Genomic DNA, 22,932 nt, shown 5'->3' with positions numbered 1-22,932 from the left:
GTGACAATAGTTAAAAAAACGTACAGACCCTCTGCCAACAAATAAGAAATGGCCTTACGTCTAAACAGAAACATAATTAAAACTAGGAAAGCAACCCAATTTCTGCTTTATGGTCCAAAATCCAACTTGGTTTCCTCTAGCAGCAACACATCATGCACTACTACCCAAGTGATGCTTCTCCAGATTAATACAGGGAGCTATTCACAGTGTTAAAGGAAGAATGCTTTAGGCCACAGAAGAAACACAAATCATTTAAAGGTCCCTCTGCACAGGTAAAGGCAAAGAAACTGGAGAAGGGCTAGAAGAACTGTAAGTTGGTGCTGCATTTCTGTGTCTCAGTAGGCACTGTTTTTATCTTCCAGTTTGCAAGGGAAGTCTAAATAGCAAAACATGTCAGAAAAGAGGTTGCTAGAGACAGTGGATTTGCTGCAGTGGGCAAGCTGCAGCTTTTTTTGTTGTAATTGCAGTCACAGAACTGTTCTGGTTTCCCTTTCTACTGAGATTTGTTTTGGTCATTCCACGGCGCTCTATCGTAAAACCTCTGGTTGTTTGGCAGTGCGCTGGTGCCAAGATTTGATAACTTATTTTAAAACTCTGGCTTATTTGGCTGTGTGCTAGCAGCAGGATTTGGTAACTCATTTCAAAGCAGCATGAAATAGTACCATCTGGCCATTAGCATTTCCAAGGCAAGTATTGTGCATTAGTCCCAGGAAAGGCTGCAGGTCACCAGTGTGCTCTACTTTTGACAAATCTTCATGGGCTGTTTTTCTGAGATTGAGTTTGTACTTTTATTTCCTCCTGTGGAAGCCTACTTATTTTTCATTGATTTCCATTAAAGTAAGAAGAGCACTGATCCAGAAACAGTTCATGAATTGCATTATCCAGTTTAATTAGAATGAACAGAAAGTTTCTCCACAGACAGAAGAGTCAGCGTTCAGCCTAAAATGCAACTTTGGACAGTAACGGCTGAGGCTAGCAATGAACTGAAGTCAGAGCCAGTGCCAATTACTCCTTCCACTCATTATGCAGTACATTAAGAATGATGCTACCGCATGTTCTCTATTTGAATATTTAGTAATACAGAGTAAATATGTCTATTTAAATTTCTTTCTCAATACTAAACCATGTCAGAATCAGTCCAATAATAAGTTTATGTTTTAAGTCAAATTCTTGGTTTGCTTTTTCTGTTTGTCTTAAAAATATTTTGATATCAAGCCAATTAAACGTTTGTAGTAACAAAGAGCTGACAAGCTGTATACACTGTTGTTACCTTGCTGCTGCAATAATTTTATGGACAGGATGTGAAATCTTGAAGTTCACTAATGAACTTGCACTTGGGAGAACATAAAGATACACACCAGCAGAGAACTGTGCCGGGGAAGTTAAGGGAAAAAAAGCATGCAGAAGCCTTCCCAGACCATGTAAGCTTAAATTCCGCGATCGTAGCATGGTGATACCCAAATACCTGCAAGAGATGAAATGATATCAGGTGGAAGCAGATGCCATACAAGCAGTTCTCAGATTCTGGCAATATATACCTTGTGTCTCATTCTCAGTACAGACAAGTTCAGGGAGGGCAAGGTTTGATAGAGTCAGGCCATTCTGGGGAATGTCATAGCTCAATTTCACCATGATGATATTATATTGTCATAAAATTCAAAAGGAAAAATATTAAGAGATTGAAAATTCCCTATAGAACTTGTCTTTTGGCTTGAAATGGTGGGAAAACTACTGTATGATTAGAGAGTACGAGGGTATGGCCAAGCCAAGAGTTAGGTCTCCAGAGCTATCCCAAATGTGATATTAACTTTTTTTTAACTTCTTTGGCTTGAAGGACTGGTTACTCTCAACAGATCACACCTAGAGTATTGGGTCACATACTACACTAACTGATAATTACAACGAGCATTTACTAACCTTTGGCTTTTTACACATAATGCCTACAGAACCCATACAGCATACTCTGGATTCACTGCTAAAATCTCTTACCTTTGTAAAATGCTATCTTTGTTTCATAGAAAGGAATGAAATATCAAAAAGTCAACATGTACTTTTCACTGGATCTGATCAACAGACGCCTGGCAGTGGGACACAGAAACTAGATGCTTCTCAACAGAAGAGAGAATTTCTGACTGTTCCTCAACAAGGAGGACTAAAACAAACAGTTGCAACTTCAGTACACCATCTTAGCTAGCTGAAAATACCTCACTTTTGCAAATAGAGATTTATACTGTGGCCACTTCCAGCTTTATAGAGTATGCTCATTTGGGTTGTCTCTTCCACCTGAGAACTGAGCTGGAAACTTTTCTAGTCGTCAATCACATATGATAAATACATCAAAAGTACTGAGAGAGCGAGCTACATCACACACTGCACGTGAAGACAAAAAAATATGCAGGATTCTGTGGACTAGTACTGACCTGAAATGTAGTTTCTTCCAAAAGGCATTACTACCCCATTTTACAGCTGAAAACTACTTTACCAGTGAATGTACTTTTTATCCCTATAGGATAAAGTCATGGTAGCATCTGAGGCACAACAGAAACATTACCATTCAGATTTTGAAACTTTGAGTTGTTTTGTTATGAAAGGTTTACTATTGAGGCCATATCTACAAGGTGGTTAAAAGTAGGCTTGCAGCTTGCATAAACATACCCAAGCAAAGCATCAGTTCACCATGGCATAGGCAGTAGTTTAGGCAAGGTCACACAGAGTTCAGCGTGAGCTGACCACCTGCATTATGGGCTCCCACATCGACTGTGCATCCCACATAAAGTTCTTTTCTGCAGCAGATGCACAGTCAGTGTTTGAGTTGTCAAACATAAAGTTACTCCAGCTGCAATCACAGTACACAGGAGGACATGAGAGATCATGGGCAGGATAAAAATGGAGTAGCTAGTGAGTAGATTGCTTTGCATTATTTTCACTGTTAAATAGTAAGCATGTAATTTTAAAGTAATATTGGCGCAGCTTAAAAGCCTAGACTCAAATCCAGCACAGCGATCTCCTTTGTTTCACAAATCTGACCAATGAAGTTAGTGACAGCAGGGGAATAACATCCCTCTGCATGGAGAAGATCCACAGCTAGATGGGAGGTGGCACAAACAAACCTCTCCACAGCTAGCAACATTTTTCCCATTGAAACGCAATGTTGGTGCCTCTCTCCTGTTCCAGGAGGATACACTGCAGGCAAAACTAGTTGACACATCTGCTGATCTGCTACCTCCAGCACATGTGGTCCAGGATCAGGAGAGGAGCTGCCCAGCAAATACATGACATGCTACCACCATGGCCAAAGAGCATGAAACTGGGTGGGAGGTGGAAGAGTGAGTCTGTACTAAATGAATGAGACCTAGCAGGCATGTGAAATCGAATCAAAGTAAAATGGAGTAGAATGGATGGATTAAAAAGAAAGTTGATAGATAGTTTTTCTTAGTACATAGTTCATGTAGAAATAAAAAAAAAAAAAATCATAGGATCATTAGGTATTTATTATGTCACATTAGAAGAGACCATTCTTGTCTCTTCAAGAATTTACAGCAACTCCTCACAATTTCTTCCTAAAAACCCCCACCTTTTTACCTTTTCAAATGCAAGTTGCTTACGTGCATAATATACAGTATGTGCTTAGCATTCATGTAGGGGTTTTGCTGGTGAGAATTTTTTCTTTGATAACACTTTCTTAATTTGGAAATAAATCTAGCTTTAAATCTTTTCAAACAGAAAAACACAGTGCATTTACATGACTGTTCTCCCTATGAATCATATAATATACACTGAGAATCTGCTGTGGGGGAAAACTATTCTCACTTTTCCTTTGTGCACGATAATATATCTGTTTCTGCAGCAGTGATTTAAAACTCCTAAATGTTGCTAATGAAATCCTCTATTATTACAGTTCTGGGAAAGAGATATTTAAATACAAAGTTTCTGAAATGTATGGCCTTGGGAAATGTTAAAAAGGTGGCACTAAATTCTTTGAATTAGGAGAAGCAGTATTAAAAAAGAATATTACATATGAATTCTGCATGTGGGATTTTTTTTTTCCTAAATGCTCCCAAGATATAATTCATTTCTTAGATGCGGTGGGATTCTCATAAGCAAAAAGCTCTCCAAAACTAGCCAGTCTTTGCCATCCCAGATATATCCTTGTCTTAGTTATTCAGTTGACATTTCTACTTCTTCTAGCACTGGACATCTAGAGGCAGTGTAAATAAAGCAGATATTCAAGCACAGATAGGTCTGATACGCCTATGTGCACGGCTGAAATGCACGGGCAGGAAGCTGAGTGCAGTGCAGTGGTGCTTTGAGTGGTTAAGAGGCACCTTATGGCCTGCAATGAGAGCATCGTGGTTACATGCTCAAGGTTAATCAATAATCAGTTAAGTGAAGAAGTTGTTGCCACAGAATCAGACAGGCAGGAGCTCTTGATTTTCACGTGCCTCCTTATATAGCATGTGGTACAGTCTTTTAGTCGCTTGAGCACTTTTACCAGGTAACGTTCCTTCTATTCTAGATGTAGGACATGTTGATGTCGCACAAGGCCTTTTGCTCTCTTCCTGTGCCACATAACAGTTTTCAAGGATTTGTGTGTTTTCAGTAAGTATTTAAGTTTGTGAGTAACTAAGTCTCTTTAGGGAGAGAGAGAAAATTTTGTGTAATGGTGTACAGGAAGATGATAAACAAGAGCAACTATTCCTGTGGATTACTCTTGACAATGTCATTAGGTAATTGCCTGAAGTCCAGGGAAAATTATTTTCTTTACCCTGATGGTCCCATGAATTACAATAATTAGGTATTCTTGTAGAATTCAGCACACAGTTGAATGGAAGTCAGATCTACTGTTTGAACCAGCATTGTACATGGGCCTAAAACTAATTTTTTTCTTTGCTATTCCATTTTCTGTATTCAGTTATCATTGGTTCCTTAATCTAAGGCACTAAAGGCTGACTCTGCCCCAATATTGTGCATAGATAAGTACCTTCTCTCAAAGGAAATGACATGGACTGGTATTGTGATGGCATTCCTTGAGAAAAAAACTTCTTTGCAATTTTTGAGTTATATATAAACAATTTTATAAATTGCTTATATTTATTTTGCTCCAAAATGTTTTCTCAGGGATGTCTAAATGTATTTCCACTTAATAATATTTTTACTTAATAGTAAGTCGACTTAGGTTTCTACCAGAAAAACTTGGTACAGTGAGACATACTAATAAGCACAGCTGTATGTTCCTTTCTTGCATATAGCCTTTTTTGCATAAGTGTTGAAGAACATACTTTTGAATTCTTTCTTAGTGTAGCATCTTAAAAAATATAAAAAGAAAAATAGCACTTATGACATTACACTTCGAGTGTGCACTGTGTTGTGAGAATCAGCTAGTGTATTTTTCTTAGAAAAATACTAGAAGCTTTATAAGACAATTTGAGGATACAGAAAGAAAACCTTATAGGGAAACACTAAAAGTCCCTCTGTGAGATTACTCTGTTAATTGCAGATATATTGCCCATATAGCAGAACTGGCCATTGCAAATTCCCATGTCATTTGAAAAATCATTCTAACATCAGTTATTAAAAACATCTCTGAAATATTATCTCGAAAACCTGAAGACCAAAGTTTATGTCCCTGAAATACATGAAAGGAAGAGTAGATAGATTAAATATTTCTAATTGTGCTGTGGCTGCAGGGTTGCAGCTTGCAGGCCTGGAAATGAACCTGAAACACTCTTATTTTTTTCCCCAAAAATATCCACCATTAGAAAGCCAATGTAGAATAACCGATGAACCAATAGTTCTCCCACCTTAGTATAATAGTTTTATGAGCTGAAACACACCATGCAATCATCATACATACATACTCAGGATTGTCTCACAAAACTACCATAATAACTGACTGTTTCATTCTGGACAGAATATTCGAGAGTGTCTTCTCTTTACTGGACTTCCCAATCGGTTGTCTAATGCTTCAGGAAAACAGATTCTGAGTGGGAAAACACCTGACTGAATGTTAAAGTCTGTTCATTGCCAGTGAGAAACCCATAGTAGCTCATCAACAGTAATGGACACTGAGCCTAGAGGGAGAATAAAGATAAGAAAGAATTAACTCATCTGAATCTAGTCAAGGATAGAGATTGAATTTTTTCTTACGTTAATTTTACTATACACAATCCATATGGCAAGTATAATGGAAAATAAAGAAAAAGTAAGATTAGTTTGTGTAAGGTCTTCTAAATATAGAAAAGAGATAAATGCTGTTTTATCTAATTGTTAAAGACACTGCTAAAAAATAATGATTAAGCAATGCAGTGTGGTGAGAGCAATAGAAAGTAGGTTAATCATCTGAAGCTCATGCAAGCCATGTTAGCCTCAGTTAGTCTTTTCCCTAAGGTATAAACACAATTTGAATTTCAAAAAAGAGCTTATCAGAACATAGTTCTTTCTTTTCTGTTAAATAAGGATTTGGACCATAAAGAAATCAACTTTACCTTTTCTAAATTTCTGTGTAATCATCTGATCTGAGCTAGTAGCCTAAAATTGATTAGTGTGAATATTCCCCATTAGCTCCAGAGAAGGCAATGGAAAAGTGCCACCAAATTCTGAGTCCTTGGTCCAAGACACTAAGTACTTTGAAATTCTTATGCAGATAGACAACCTTTGCTAAATGAGAAAGCTTTTATGTTATGCTATGTTACATATATATGCTCTCCATTCCATGGGGATATAAATCCATACTACAATGTAGCTAGTTTATACCATCTGGGCATCTGACACAAAAAAGAGCTACAAAATTATTTCCCAATGTAATATTCATAGACATGAAAAGCAAACCTAAGAAGAAAAAAACCCCATAATTCAACCCATGACCATGTGTCTAGAATAGCAGCATTTGTTTTCATGTTTTTTCTTTTTGCTTCTGGATTTTAAAAATTCCAAACCTCAGTTTTTCCTCTCACAATTGTTAATAAAATGTAGTACTGTAGGACTGAGGAGCTGAAGTTTAGTGAGGAATAATAGACTACATTAAATCTAATTGATCTTAGGCAGCCATCAGGGATATTCATAACAATGAAAAGTGACCTTAAAAATACTGAGCTTTTGCATTACATTTGTAGGATGGGTGAATGTTCTTTCTCAACTTCCCCTTCCCAGCACTCTTTACTTTTAAAAATTTAACTTTTGCATTGCTGAAAATGTTACATCCTTCATTTGGAAAGGAAAAAGAGCCTATTTATAAAAAAAATATTATTTTAGTTGTAAGTCCAGCGTGGCTGATTTTGCTTAATTTTCATGGCTTCAAAAATGACTGGTTTTATAAATTTTATAGTAGTAAAGAATGTACTGAACTCACATGAGTGACTAACCTCCTTGAGCCAAAATATGTCTTGCAACTTCTGTTCCTCAAAATCAAACTAAACAAAAACGAGAAAAAATGGAATCATAATTGAACAAAGAGTCCCACTACTATGCCACTATTGAAAGAAATTTGCTAAAAAAAAAAAAAAAAAAAATCCACAGACTTAAATTGCTCCATCAAAACAATTAAGTTGGGGTAGAAATTCAGAGGGCTTTTGATCTACTAACTAGAGTGTCTTCCTAATGAAAATCACACATAAAGAAGTTACTTAGCTGTTGAAGCTTCTGAATATGGAGAATAAAGGACTGAGCAGCTTAACAGTATAAAAGAGACGCTAGAAAGATACTATTATACATACTAAAGGCAGTGTTTGAGATTTGGGGTGGGGAGGGGGAGGGTTGAAAAATTCTGATAGGAAAATACCTGAACATCACGAAGATGAGAACATCACTGATACAAATGACTGTTACTTGCTTTAGAGGTTTTTTTCCCTTTTTTTAGTGTTTTTACTAGACTCAGATCAGATCAGCCAGCAAGCTCCTCAGCATGTGTTTTGGATTCTGCTTTTCTGGAGAGCCTTACCATAACTTCCTCACAGGCATTTATTTCATTTTTCTCTTTTTCTACTTTTTAAAGCTGTACTCCTTTAAATGTTACAGGTTACACGGTCTTAAATATGTCTTGATTTTACACTTGTGCGTTTGGGGTGGCGGGAGGAAATACAGGTGGCTAGGGAAGCTTGCAAGTTTTTCTTGGAAGATTTGTGAAAATCTTTGTGTTTCATCCTAATACTGTTTTTCTGAGAAATGTTCTGACTGACTAAACTAACATCTTAGCAAAAATTAACCAACCCATTTCCCATTCAGCTTTAGTTCTAGTTTAAAAGCACATTAATATATAAGGCATTCTGGACTTCAAAGCTGGTGAATCAGCCATGTATCTGTGGCATGCGTAATCTTGGAATTCACAATATTGTCTATATTAGATTAATATTTGCCCCATTTTCTAGACCAATGCCAGACCCAGACTGATGATGTTACCTTGTTGATTGACCCGATTTTTTGTTGTTATAAATACCCTATTCCTTGCATTATCTTTAGAAATCAAAAGCAGATGTATATATAAAGCTTATTTAAGACATACGCGTCCATAGCTGATTCTTTTTACACCTGTAATTTAGAAAAGATTAACTCTTTTCCCTTTGTAAAAGGAAATGTAATTGCCATACATTCTCAAGAGCCCAAATTGAGTTCTTCCATCCGATTTTGTGCTTCCTTCAAATTGTACTTTTTTTAAAGAAGGAAAGTAAGGTGGAAAATCAAACAAGCTAGTTTGGATTTTATGAATAAACCCTCAAACCCCAGATTCTAAGCACACAGATAAAGATGAATTTTTTATACAATACTTCTAAAAGTAATACAGGAAGCTTGCTTTTCTTTCTAGAAATGGAGTGATCAGGGAACTGATATAAATTTTCTAAGAATGATACATTAAGCTAGATTCATTTATATAATGTCATTGAAAAGCTTCACATTGAAAGACGCAAATCTTTGAGTAAATCAAGGTAAAATTATGACAGTTAACCAGAAAATAGGCATGATTTATTTTCTGTTTTCTGTTTAGGTACTTACATACATTGCAACTCTCTCATTCTTCCTTATAATAGTTGGGAATCACAGAGCCTGGAATGTATTTCTTAACATTGCACAAATTAAGTAAGTCTCCTGGTCTCCATGGCCCAGAAGCCATGCAAGGAACCTGAGTTTCCTTGAGTCCTACTCACTAGCCTAACTCTGTTATAATCCAGACCTAATGGCTAACCATGTCTTTGTCACTTTGAAACAGCAAACTCATTTTGAAAATACACGTACCTACTTATTCAGTGCTACTAGGTGACATGAAAACATTATGTTTCTGCTTATTATTTTCACTGATACTGGTTATCTTCCCAGTAAGGTGGAACTTTAAAAATTCCTTTCAGTGTGACCTGAATGTGTGTGTTTTTAAAAACAGTTCTGCTAAAAAAACTTTATTGATCAGATTAGTCCCATGTGTCAACTGTGATCACAAGAGTTTCTAGAGAAAATAATCTCTTAATTAAATTGAGTGGGTATGACCTTAGTTTGAAATTAACTGCTTCACAACCTTTTGGCCTTCCATAACAGAACAGAGTTTGGTGGTCTCTGAAGCATGCCTGAAAGCTTGGTTTGAGCTCTTAACTCTGCTGCCCATTGCATCTCTTTGCTCTTTCCTATCCTGCACCATTATAAAATAATTCTCATTTACTACTCACCACAATAAAGATCGGGAATGTTTAGTGCGACAAGTTTTACTGCCAGATAGGCCAGTGCCCCTGTCAGGAGGAGGGCTGGAGGCAAAAGAACAGCAGAAGTGAAAGAGTGCAAGACTATTCACGTGCTGTGGTTCTGACTCAAACAAACCACATACGCCAGAGAGAAAATGTCCGATTCAGTTTTCTGAGCCTTTGTACCTTGTTAATTTGGTCAGCAGGCAACTTAATGATCCTGATAAACTTGCTTTCAAACTCCTATCTTGGCTGTGCTACTCACAGGAGGAGCAGGCAGAGAGAAGAAACAAAGCGCTGCCCTTTCCTTCCTTCCCACTTTCCAGACTCTCTCTGTTTGCAGCTTCGGTTCCTCTCCTGTAACTTCCACGATGGTATCCCTCTGTTGATCTCTTTCTGTGTAGCACACTTCGAAACATGGGTTTTTGCGTGTAACCAGGGTGAGGGGATACTTCGCATAGAGAGAGAGATATCTTGAAAGTAAGTTTAGGACATAATGTGGAAATTTGGAGGATGAATCGTGTAGGAGATACCAGGACCAGAGGGACCAGCAAAGAGGGAGATTGAGGTTCAGGTTACCATTGCAAAGTTCATCCAACTCAAAAACGTATACCACAGATGGCAGCAAACTGGTAATGCAGGCACAGTTAACTTCTTACAAGCTACTGATTCTCATTTTACATACTTGTTTATACATAGCCCATTCAGCCTTCATCAGCAGAGGTGTCTGAGTTTTGCAATGTGAAGGTTCATGGATGCATGAATATTGGAGCTTTTATTATTTTATCCAAACAGGTTTGTTCTACTTTAAGCGCAATATAACTAGCTTTCAAAATATGATATATGTCTTCAGAAAGCACAGTGAGGGAGTAAAATAGGTACTAAATAAAATCTTATTAATTGTATGCAAAATGAAAAAAAATTCATATAGAGCAGCACATGAAGGTAGTCATAGTTATAAAGGGAAAAAACCCCACATAATTATTTAAGGCACAGAAATCAACTATTTGGAATTCCTACCAGCAAGCAACTAAATTAGTAATAGATACTAGTATTTCTCAAATACTTGTTAATAATTAATATAAGATGATAAAAGACATTTCAAAATAAAAAGGAATCAAGAAAGGAGTTTTTAAAAAAGTGTAAGTTAGCATAATGAGCTAAAACTTAACTTAATAAGACCCTCTTAATTTAGCAGTAATTTTTAATCTACTTAAAAAGAGGCAGAAATATTAAATGATACATTTGAGAGCGTTTTGCAGCTAACAATTGATCTGCCGTACATATGAACAATAGCCTGTTGCACTACACTGTAATTAGCAGATTAATTAATTACAATAAGAACTGTATTAAAGACCATGCCTAACAAGAAATTTCCCATCTCAAGCGGACAACTGGTATGATAAGTTTTCACATCAAACTACTGGAGCACAGATTTCTGGAGAGCAGATTAGCATCAGGTTGGAATCAATAATGCTACAATGGTAAAAAGAGGCACAGAATCAGTCCTCCTTTTTATATAAAGGATTATGAAAGGAATAAAAAACCATGGAAAGTGTAAGCATATTTAATTGTTCAATTTGGTTAAAAGAGGTTAAAAGGATTAAAAATAAATAACTACTTTTTTTCAATCGACAAAGCATCAGATGTTATTTATTCTTTCATCTGGAAACTCGAGACCAGTTGGTTTGATATCAGCTATTGAAAAAATCATTGTGTGAAAGTTAAAATGCCCACTGGAAAAGCATAGTTCAATTAAGCATAGTCTGCACAGATCAGTCAGAGAAGGTCATACTTTACTGACACGCAGGAGTACTGTGAAGATGTTATTGCCATGACTGATGAAAGGAATTCAGTAGATTTATGATACCCTGATTTGACCACGCCCTGTCCTCAGAAATGAATGTCTATAGGACAGTGTTAGGACATAGGGGGTAAATGAGATTGCTAGTTAAAAATAAGAGGTGGAAAAAATGCATTTGAAAGCTTGTTTTTTCACGTGGTTTTGGGAGGAATTATGTGGGTCTAAATTGAACTTCTGGTACACCCATATTATTTGGTTTGGGACAAGGATACTGATTCTTTCCTTTTAAATTGCAACTGAATTTCAAGGTGAACATATTATCTAGGTGAATCAGTAGATGACAAAAGTTTAGCCTACACAAAAGTAAACCCATATAAAGGATATAGCATGCATATACCTTACATAGTAGTGCCATTCAGAAATGAGGTGGTGTGAAAAATCCCTGAGCAGTGCCCTTCTTTCTATTGCTAAGTATCTCATACTATCCAAACTATGAAACACAATGCGAACATGGGCTTGTTTCTGTTATTTTAGGCATGTAATAGAGACCAGCGGGGCAACCACTTATCATGGGAAAATAGTATTGCTTTCTCCCATGCCGAAACATGAGATCTTTACCAAGTCTTTGTTTGGACAAACATAGTTGTAAATTAACTGGTATATACCTACATTCAGCAGCTTTTTGGAAGATTTAGCAGTGTAAAATTATTTTTCATAAATTCTATCAGTGCCTTCTATGGAACAAAAAACTTCCTATACAAATATTAACCTACCCAATACAACTAAGAAGAGCAGATCTAGTACAGAATTTTAAGAGTTTTTGATATCACAGGGAAGGTGTCATCTTCTATAAAATGCAGCAAGTTTTCAGAGTAATTGATGAAGAGCTCTATCAGATCCACATTAGAAGTTCTTTTAAGATTTCCCTGTAACTGAAACTTGTGTTATCACTGAAGTATTTAAGTTACGTAAAAAAGAATATTGATTTTTTTTCCTAGAAGAGATTTGAGACAGTATAAAGAATTAATCAGAATTATGAAAAAGACTGTCAAAGACAAACTGGGCCAGAGAATCAGAAATTAGGAGTGCAAGAGATGAGCTTGAAACTAGGATAAGGGGTAACTAAAGGTTGGATAAAACGTACATATACACTGTGATGGGACAGTATCACAAGATCCTTAGAATCAATTAAAACTTGCATTTGTTTTTTCTGAACTTTTATTTCCCCTTGATCTGGCTTGAAAGGAAATTTTTTTCCTACCTCTGTGAAAAGGGTTTTCTAGAAGGGAGACAGTCTGCCTCTTCTGGTTCATTTCTTAAAATATGCTAATGTCCTGGGAGCTTTCAGCCCCCGCTGTAGGTACTGTACACACAGAAGGTTCCTTCCCCAGTGAACTCAAGACTCCGGACCCTAACATGCTTTACTCCACAGCAAGTAATATGTAAACACTAGTCAGTACCCTGAACCCTATATGTCTCTGAAAAATGAGATTTCCAGATGGCAAAGAAAATGATCTGACTTGGTTAGTGAGACAGTGTTGTAGAAGCTAAAGGGACTAGAGCAGATGGAGTGACACCCCTGAGTGACGCCCCTGTCTGATTATTTTTGAGCAATGGGAAGGGTGTAGTTCAGGTATGGGCAAGCACTCCAGCTCATTATCATTTTAACCAAGCCATTTTTATATAAAGGTTTTAAAACAGAACCAAGTTACCATGGAAACTGATTGAAGCAGAGACTTACTGTAAATTTTTTTCTAGACAAGGATAACAGGACTGACAGGTGGGCTGTAAAAGGAAAATGAGTGCAATATAGAGTTAGGCATGATGGTCTGTTTTCTCTTCCTAAAAGTGTGTCTTTTATAGCTCTGCTTTATCTCTACTATTTTCTACAGTGATATATTGAACATATTTTAAAAGAAGCTCCCACCCAAATGAACCTTTTATTTTGTCATAATCCTATTTGCAAGGGGATGTACGTGCTCTGGAGAAAAGAGCTGAAGGGCAGGGCACTCCACTTATTTTCCCAAATTATTATGTCTTGCCAGAATCATCAGGGAGGAAGAGCCATCACTCAGGAAATGCATTTGCATAAAGTGCCCTTTGCTGCCAATGTTTATGTTTTGCTCCTGAAATATGCTCTAGGTATGTTCACACCATAGCACAGTGCTCTCCTTGTACAATATGAAAGAAGGTAACAAGGGAATAAAGTGTTTTTAGTGAAGAAATACCCCTTTTCCCTTTATTCAAAATTTTTAAAAATATACCTATTTGCTGCAATCATATTCAAAGTAAAAAGGATTTGGCTCTCAAAATATCCTTTTTAGTCTGATGGATGATGGTAAGAATAACAGGGATTAGAGTACACAGCCACCAAAATACGGTGCCAGAGTTTTAAGACGGGAAATTGGCAGAGAATGAACAACAGCAGAGCGTGTATCTTTTCCACTTGGAATAGTTAGCTGTCAGCACTGGAAAACATTTCAGCATATGAATATGCAATACCTTTTTAAATCTGTGCTGGATGTTTCTACCTGCTGTGCTTAATTTCAGATCTTGTGTTATCATTAGGGAAAAATAGTTCTCTTTTCCCATATAATTTTCTACCAAAAGAAAGGCGCGAGAAGCGGGAGATTCTTACTTGTACTCATCCTGATACTTTTCTAGCCTGAAGTTTCCGCTTCTTGGTTCCAGCTCTCAGCTGGAGCTGTGTTTGTACATGCCCTCCTGACATAAGCCATAAAGCAATTTTCATCCAGATTTTAAGAGGTTAGCTGTCATCAACAGTCATAGTTGGTCCCAGTGCACTAGAATCACAATAGATAGTCACCTTTTCCAGCATGTTTGCCTTACAGCTAAAAGTAATGGCAACAGCTGGTTTTGTTGTCAAAAGTAAATACACTTCTCACCTTCAGTCTCTGCCTGCCTCAGCACTGTGGGGGTGGGGACATGACAGATGGTTCCTGCTAACTAATCACAGAAAACATGGTATTTGGTGTATGGCATGAATTTCCAGGCAAATAAGAACGCTTTTCATTTAATATCCTCCTTGTGAAAAGCTGGACACCTTAATAAAATGTGGCATGCTCTAAGGATACACATATTACATGTTAAAGTATCAGAACTCTGCAATAAATGATGCGCAAGCTAACTGTTACTTGCCATAAGTGAATTTTGATGACTGTGTTTATTATCTGTAAAGCTTTTTGGCCGTGAGAAAAGGGGAAACATGGAGCCAAATTCTGCTCTTTTTAGGCTAAGTTCACCTTTGATTCAGGGCTCTGTCCACCGTATTGTAGTTGTGTGTCTGTGAGCCACAGAAGGCTGCCAGTCTAGGCTCAGTCACAGGCAGGCTTATGCAGAGGCTTGTGCAGTCCTTGAGACTGAACACGCAAGGACTCCATGCATTAAAGGGTTGAACCATTTTCGTCATTTAAAAGAAGCCATTTAAAGTATTTCTATGCTTTTTGTCTTCATTCTGACATAAATCCTACTGGAAAAGGGCCAACAAATATGGCTGTTGTCCTCAAGAAAATAAGTTCCCCATGAATGCAGAAATTATTTTAAAGATATGCTTTTTATTTTAGAAAAGATGTCCCAAGAGTCTACAGTTTAATTCGATTAAAATTCCTTCACATCATTATGTGTTCCCAAACTTTAATTATTTTTCATACCTGCTTGTATGACAAAAATATGTCATTTCAAATAATCATGATCAAATTCCCCACACAGGCATTTATAACTATGTTGCACTTAATTAAGGAAGTTAGAAGATTAGAAATGAGAATGCTGGGAATAGCTAAGTTCATAAAACAGGACAATACAATTTTAATTTACAAACTCTTGCCTAAAGGCATGACTGCTCAAAAGCAAAGGTGGGGAAAAGAGGCTGAAGAGATGGAGGAGGGGTTGTTAGGAATTGGGGGAAAGCCAGGAAATAAGTTCTGGCAAAAAAAACCCACCAAAGAGTGATAAAACAGAAAAGGAAACAGACAAACCTCCTTTGAATTGCAATTTAGAAAATTGCCATTTACAATATAAGGATAATTCTTGCAAGCCTGATCAGAATTCTGTGAAAATCACTGAACCCTGCAGAGGTGTCTCGGATAGGCACCTTGTTGTGAACTTCAAGGCCTAAAAGAAAACAGAAAAATGGTGCATGCAACCAAAAATGGTTGTCTGTGGCACTTCGAAATATGATGGTCACTCTGAAGGTGTTGCTTAGGCTCCCAAAGGGCAACTTGCCAAACACTAGGTAGATTCTGTTTCTCATAAGTCCACACGTTTTGTGCTGTAGGACACTTATATTATTTCTATGTGTTTGTACTGCCACATTTTTTTCAGAAAAAAATAATTATATAAATAGGTTTTGTGCGTGGATTTAAGTGGTTAGCAATATAAAAATATGGCAGTATTCACATGTGCAACCTTACTACATCAGAACTTGACCTCAAGTCTCTCATCATTCTATCTCTGTTTTCATGAAAGACAGAAGAAAGAGTAATGAAAAAAAGTCTTTCATTTACCATATGTAACTCACGGATATTTGTCAATGCAGGTTTATCAATATACAGTCCACTCTCGTTTCATATGTGACAAGGAAGCAAGCAAACAGTGGAGAACGGCAGTAGATACGATGCAGATAAGCAGGAACGAAAAATTAAGGACAAAAAGACAGTGCAGTTTCTAAAAACTCAGGTAAGGAATTCAGGTGATTCTGTGTAAAGTGTAAATTGTACAAGGAATCATATAAAATAGTTTGTGTTTATCTTGCCCTTCCTAGTATTTCTGAGAATTACTGCTATACATGTCTATGGACATATGTACCCACACACACACATACACCCTACTTACACCCACTCACACAACGAATTTCCTTTTTGAGCAAAATTGCCATTACCCTCAGTGCAAATATTTACTATACTGGTATTTGACATTTCTTTTAATGAAATCCATTTTCTATATTTCATTTTGTTTAAATAAAACATTGTACTATTTCCTACAGAAAGCCAAAATAGTAATATTTTTACAAAGGAGTAAACAAGAGTTGTGCTATGTGTGTTACTGTTCTTTCTCAACAAACCAATTCAAAGTTCTCAAACCTTACATTATCCTATCCTAGTACTGATCTCTTGGGGCATTACATGCGCACTGCAGAAAAGCAACGTGTTATGACCTACCTCTCCCTTCTTACACTGGTGACAGGTGGGAAGTTCATTTAGAGCTTGAGCACACTTCTATTTCCTAAACCTGACTAGAGAGGAGTAAAAATATATTTACCAGAGAGCAAAGCTGGAGGAACAGTGAGCAACAATTCATCCTTTGCTCCTCTGGTCGCCTGCTTTGGAGAAAAGTTGCTGTGCTACTCGTAGTATCACAGTGGGAGCAGTAAATGTGGTGGAGACTGTACACTCTCTACAGCCTAAAACAAGCTGGGAAGCTAAGCTAACTGCATGTTACATGGTGCAATTGTTTGTGACAGAAACATTCTTTTAATTTCTTAGATATACTTACTTTTAGAATAGATTGGAATTGCATTTTTGCCACAAGCATAAGATGCAAAGAAATACTCATAACTCAACATTACATATCCATCATTTGCTTATCTATCTGCTTAATCCTTACCTCTCCCTTCTACTCACAAAACTAAAGCTAACGTGAGATGCTGGTATACCAACACACATCAACTATTAAGAAATGGTTACTTACAGAGTTTTGCATTCCTGAGTAACATCATCAGCTTATTGCATCCATTTAATATATCCACAAAATAGAATTCCCCTTAGAGTTTGGCCTTGTAGAAGTGCTTTAATCCTTCAACAAAATGCCTATGTTATGCTTATATTTAACTTTCATAGAATGGCATCTAAGTCTTCCAGACAGCATGTTTCAGATGACTGACTCCAAACCTATGGAAATTCACTATTGAAATAGCACATTCTATGAATTCCCAGGAGCTCTGCAGACATTAAAAACAAACAAACCAAAATCTGCAGTCAAGCCTCCCAAACTACGTAAAACTCGTTATTACTGTTACATCATATCAATTATATGTTGCACAATTTGTGATAATGCAATATTATGCATGCAATTCATGCTAACTTTTTGCAATTTGATAAGATTACCACACATTGAGACATTCTGCCTGTTCCTTTGTACATTGTTGATTCTTGTAAAATGACAGCTGCTGCATTTATGTTAAAAAAAGGCTCACAAGTATCAGCAAGGATGCCTCTAATGGGAGAAGCAGCATAATACAGCTAGAGTTTCTCTAGGACATGCAATATTCATCAGTTACAAACTTGGGAATGTCATATTGTAAAAGCTATGTGATAAAAGATGCTGTGTGGTGTTACAGCTGATTCCATTTGCCATATGGTATGTTATTATTTTGTATTACTTTGGGGAGTGTGCTAAAAGCGAAAGGAGAATAGAACACACTCAAGGTATACAGAATAATAAGCACAAATTATATAGTTCTTAATTATAGCAATAAGATCTGTAACTGAAATGGAGATGGAACTAAATATGAGTCGAATGTCTGGTATACTACTCTCCAGCTACTGAAAAGTAATAAACTCCTATCAGGAATATTTAAACAGGAAGAAATTGCCAGCCACCATATGCAAAAGCCTACAGACAACCTCAAGGCAGGTTGACTCAAAACTCAGCAATGCTACACACATTACCATAATATGGTTTTACATCAAAAATAGAGTTTTACATGGGGTAGTCTGGAGAAAATATTAAACCAGTAGTCTCTAAAAATGAGAGTCCATATGCACAGCTATAATAAAATCATCAAATGAATGATTAGAACAATAAAGCGGGGGGGGATTATTTGCTGAAAGCAATTAAAGTAAAAGAATCCTAAATTAATCAACAACAAATCAACATCTCCAAATTTAAAAAGGCTTCCCTTTTACAATGTATCAGAATTCACAAGTAGATTGTTATTAATGTGGCCGAAAGTTAGCCAAGATTTCGGGAAAGTAGGTGCAATGAAAAAATACTTTATATTTCATGTGGCAGTTTCTGCCTGCAAATTAAATTCTTCCCACGCCAGTAAATTGAGCTTCACCCCTCCTATCCTGCAGTGTCATCTTTGGAGGTGTAGTCTGACTCTGAAGCAAAATCCAACCAAGGTTAGATCATTCTTTGGGAGCTATTATTCAGTCACCACTTAAATTTTAAATGACAAATTTTGTGATACTAAATAATGGAAATGTACAGGCTTGCTAGTTTTTGGAATAGTTTGGCTCTAAACACCATAGTCCATTAGATGAAGCATTTCAAGATCTGTTACAGGAACAGAATATTTTAAAATTATTCATGCTAATTGCACAATACTTCAGATGACATCTTCAAAACTATCATCTATTCAAGTGTTCAGTTTGAGCAGCCAAAAAGTTCCCTTTAGCCAGATCTGTACCAGGAATAAATCAGAGAAATTCTAGTAACTCTCAATATTTCCTATTATGGGTTATGCATTTTGCTTTCCTGTTAGTTTTTACCAGCTATTAGGAAGATAACTTTTTTTTTTTTTTTTGTAAGTCATCCAAGTGACTCAATGCCAATTAAAGATAACAGAACCTCACAGTAAAATGAATAGAGGATCATGGCTGTATGGCCCTTGTAAGGTTTGCTCTCCTTGCACTCACTACCAAAAGCCACTGGGTACAGTTTACCAGTCTCAAGGTTTGACACTGCACTGGTTTGCATTTGTAAACACTTGCAGCCCAGTGATGGCAGGAGGGGCTTAACTGCAATTGCTGTGAAAATTACTGCATCTATTTCCATTTCTCAGCTAACGTTAACACCAACTCATGACAAGTTTTCTGCTGTATTATCAAAATCTATGAAGTTTTCACACATTTCAGTCTGAATGCCGCTCGTGCTTATTCCACATGTAATCTTCTGTTCCAGCCATAAAAAAAGCTGATGCAAAAATGACTGATGTCACTAAATGAGGGTTATTATTCAGTAAGAGATAAGAACAGGCAGGGAGGGAGGGAAAAAGCCAGTTCTCGCTATTGTACTCAAGGGTGTTCTTCCCTTTAAAGTTAGCGGGGATCTTGAGTATGTGTTAACTGACAGCTCAAGTTTAAAGACTCTATGTTGTAAACATACTTGCTGAATTAGCAAATATTTGTCTATTATTATCTTCTTCAAAAGAAAGCTATGTATTATTACAAGAGAGTAATATTTGTATATTTTTTCCTTCTAAGAATGTATTCAATTACATACTATTGAAAGATAACTAGTGTTTGACAGAATTAGTGTTTACCTTACCCTAATAAATTGAGAGTTTACGTTTTTGTCACGGTTTAACCGCTGCTGGCCACTAAGCACCATGCAGCCACTCGCTCACTCCCCCCCCACCACCCAGTGGGATGGGGGAGAGAATCAGGGAAAAAAAGTAAAATTCTTGGATTGAGATAAGAACAGTTTAATAGAACAGAAAAGAAGAAACTAATAATGATAATAATAACAATAATAAAATTACAATAATAAAAAAAGGATTGGAATATACAAAACAAGTGATGTACAGTGCAATTGCTCACCACTCGGCGACCAATGCCCAGTTATTCCCCAAGCAGGGATCCCTCCCTGCCCAACTCCCCCCAGTTTATATACTGGGCATGACGTCACATGGTATGGAATATTCCTTTGGCCAGTTTGGCTCAGCTGTCCCGGCTGTGTCCCCTCCCAACTTCTTGTGCCCCTCCAGCCTTCTTGCTGGCTGGGCAAGAGATGCTGAAAAACCCTTGACTTAGTATAAACACTATTTAGCAACAACTGAAAACATCAGTGTGTTATCAACAACCGAATCCAAAACATAACACTATACCAGCTATATTAGGAAGAAAATTAACTCTATCCCAGCTGAAACCAGGACAATTTTAAATACTTTGATTTCTGTTATTCTGATAAACTCTGTTACCTTGACAACAAGAATAAAGAATGCATTATTTCATGATAAATTTTCAGTGCAGCAGCTTTAAATGGGTAATGGAAATTACCTTTTTTTAAATACTTAGTAATTTCTTCTGAAAAGATAAAAATGTTTAATTAAATATCAGAAATGGAGTGTCAGTATGAATTTTTCAACCTAAAATCTTATCATAACATGGTAATTATTACTACTATTATTTTTTAATAAATTTACAAACTATTCAAGTTTCACATTGAACAACTCAGGAAAACACCAAGAAAATAACACACGGAAGAGTTTAGGAATTGAACTCAAGGAAAGAATCATGTTCCAAAGTTTTCTCATGACAGACAAAGTTTTTTCTGCTAGATCAATTCATTTAGGCAGTTAATTTTTTTGATTAATTGATCATTACAGCATTGTAGCATAATATTTACTATATTAGATGTGTACACTTTCAAAGTCTTCAATTAGTTTAAGAAAAAGCAGATAGGCCAAAAATTTTCTGTGCTTCAGAGGAAGAACGTTCAATTACATTTTGCAGGAAAATCACAAGTAAAGTTTTTTTGTCTAAACCCAGTTTATAAGTAACCAAGGGGTGAACGGTGACAATATCTTAAGAGAATTTCAGAGGGGACAGAATCTTAAAGACATGATCTATTTAAGTAGTACATTGTGCAATATAAAACCATACAGTCAGCTACGCACCCCGATTTTAGTCAAAATGCAGTATTTAAAAATCTGGAACACTAGTTATATAAACTGGAAAAATAAAATTGTTAGTATGGTCAACCTCTGACTTTCACTTCCAGAGGCACTAATATATTCAATTTTATAAATACACCTCTACTTGAAAACTTGAAAAACAAGCAACTGCCCTGTGCTTTGGAGGTGCCTAAGACTTAGCTAAATACAATTTCTGTATCTATTTTAAGGCTTCTTTTGGTATGTATTCAACTGTCAATTCTCACATGCTTCTTCCAAAAAGATACTCTGCTGGATATTTGCAGTATATTAAGAACAGATGTTATTCCTGCTCTGCTGATTCACGTTAGAGGACTTGTATCTTTGATGGATTATGAAGAGTGGATGAAACCATAAGTGAACAACACAGTATAGTAAACAAAATATTTAGGATTTCACTGCTTTTTCTAAATGAAGTTATTCACAGCAGATTATAGACCAGTGCTTCCACACTGTTCTAAATCTAAGTCTTGTTATGCCGTCAAAAGCTGACAGACTCTCAAGGTAAATGAATGGCAAAGTCGCACATCCTGATCACCCAGCATGATCTGTATTTGCTGTAGTCCAGAAGAAACATCAACATCATTTGAGAGTAAGGACCACAACATGGCTGTGTATTGGGTCTGGCTGAGATGGAGTTAATTCTCCCCATAGCAGCCCTCGTAGTGCTGTGTTCGTAGTGCTGTGTTCTGCATCGGTAGCTGGAAAGGTGTTGATAACACACCAGTGTTTTGGCTACTGCTGAGCAGCGCTGGCACAGCATCAAGGCTGTCTCTCCAACATTTTTGCCCCCCCCCCCCAACAGCAGGCTGGGGCTCAGCAAGATCTCAGGAGGGGACATAACCAGGACAGCTGACCTAAACTAACGAAACAGATATTCCATAGCATATGACGTCAGCTCAGATATAAAAACTAAGTAAAGGGAGACGGAAGGGGAGGCATTTTTGTCTTCCGGAGCAACCACTAGGTGTACTGAAGCCCTGCTTCCCAGGAAGTGGCTAGACATCGCCTGCTGATGGGAAGTAGAGAATAACATCATTTGTTTTTTCTTTGCTTTCACTTTATTCAACTATCCTTATCTTGACCCACGAGCCTTTTGTTATATTTTCTTCCCCCCGTCCAGCTGACGAGGGGGAGTGATAGAGTGGCTTTGGTGGGCACCTGGCGCCCAGCCAGAGTCAACCCACCACAGTCCGTAATAGTCCAAGAACGTTATTTGTAATATCAGGAATTTTCAGGGGTATAGCAAGCAGATCCCATTTTGCAAGCATGGCTTTTTAACTGTGATGCCTTCATTGCACATTTGGCCAATCCAGTCAGTCACTAGTAAACTACTGAACAGTTTCCTATCCTTTTGTTCCCAAAGATGTACATGTATGTTTTTGATATACTGTGTAGGTTCCAAAAAAAAAAAGAAAACAATTGTTTGAAGTGAACAACAGAATCTGAAAAATTAACAAGATTAAAAGTATAGAACAACATGTTCCGAGTGAGTTCATTTTATTTGAATGCTCAGGTACCACAATAAAAGCTCAGCCACCCTTATTTACACCCTCATCTCCAAGAACACTTAATCTCCTGCTCAAGCTTGCATCCTAAAAGTAACATTAAGTGCTTTCCTGGAACAGACTAGTGAACTACATGCTCAGACGATCTCTATAATTCCTTATTTTTAAAGCCATATGACTGCAATAACATCATGCTAGCAACAAATTATGTTATGAATTGTATATAACTGTATAGAAATAAAACTGCAAGGTATATAAGTCTCCATCAAAACTGAATAAAGTGGG

At 36.9% G+C, this 22,932-nt stretch overlaps 1 protein-coding gene across 11 annotated transcripts in view; it reads left to right on the top strand.

Annotated features, from left to right (window-relative positions):
- B3GALT1 (beta-1,3-galactosyltransferase 1) overlaps nucleotides 1-22,932 on the top strand; it is a 228,654-nt gene that overhangs the window by 82,809 nt on the left and 122,913 nt on the right. For 7 of the 11 annotated variants that reach the window (XR_003923872.1, XM_030017462.1, XM_030017457.1 and 4 more), the window contains one exon: nucleotides 16,019-16,158. The exons of 3 other annotated variants lie outside the window; for them this stretch is intronic. Coding sequence is in view for 2 of the 8 variants with exons in the window: in XM_030017469.2 (XP_029873329.1) it covers nucleotides 16,019-16,091 (73 nt within the window). In the remaining 6 variants the exon portion in view is untranslated. Of the gene's footprint in view, nucleotides 1-12,997; nucleotides 13,606-16,018; nucleotides 16,159-22,932 lie in introns of those variants that run through there. One more of the 11 variants, XM_030017461.2, reaches the window with a different exon arrangement.

The sequence above is a fragment of the Aquila chrysaetos genome, chromosome 6, assembly GCF_900496995.4.
Source record: "Aquila chrysaetos chrysaetos chromosome 6, bAquChr1.4, whole genome shotgun sequence".
Taxonomy (NCBI): domain Eukaryota; kingdom Metazoa; phylum Chordata; class Aves; order Accipitriformes; family Accipitridae; genus Aquila; species Aquila chrysaetos.
This window is presented reverse-complemented; position numbering and strand designations above follow the sequence as displayed.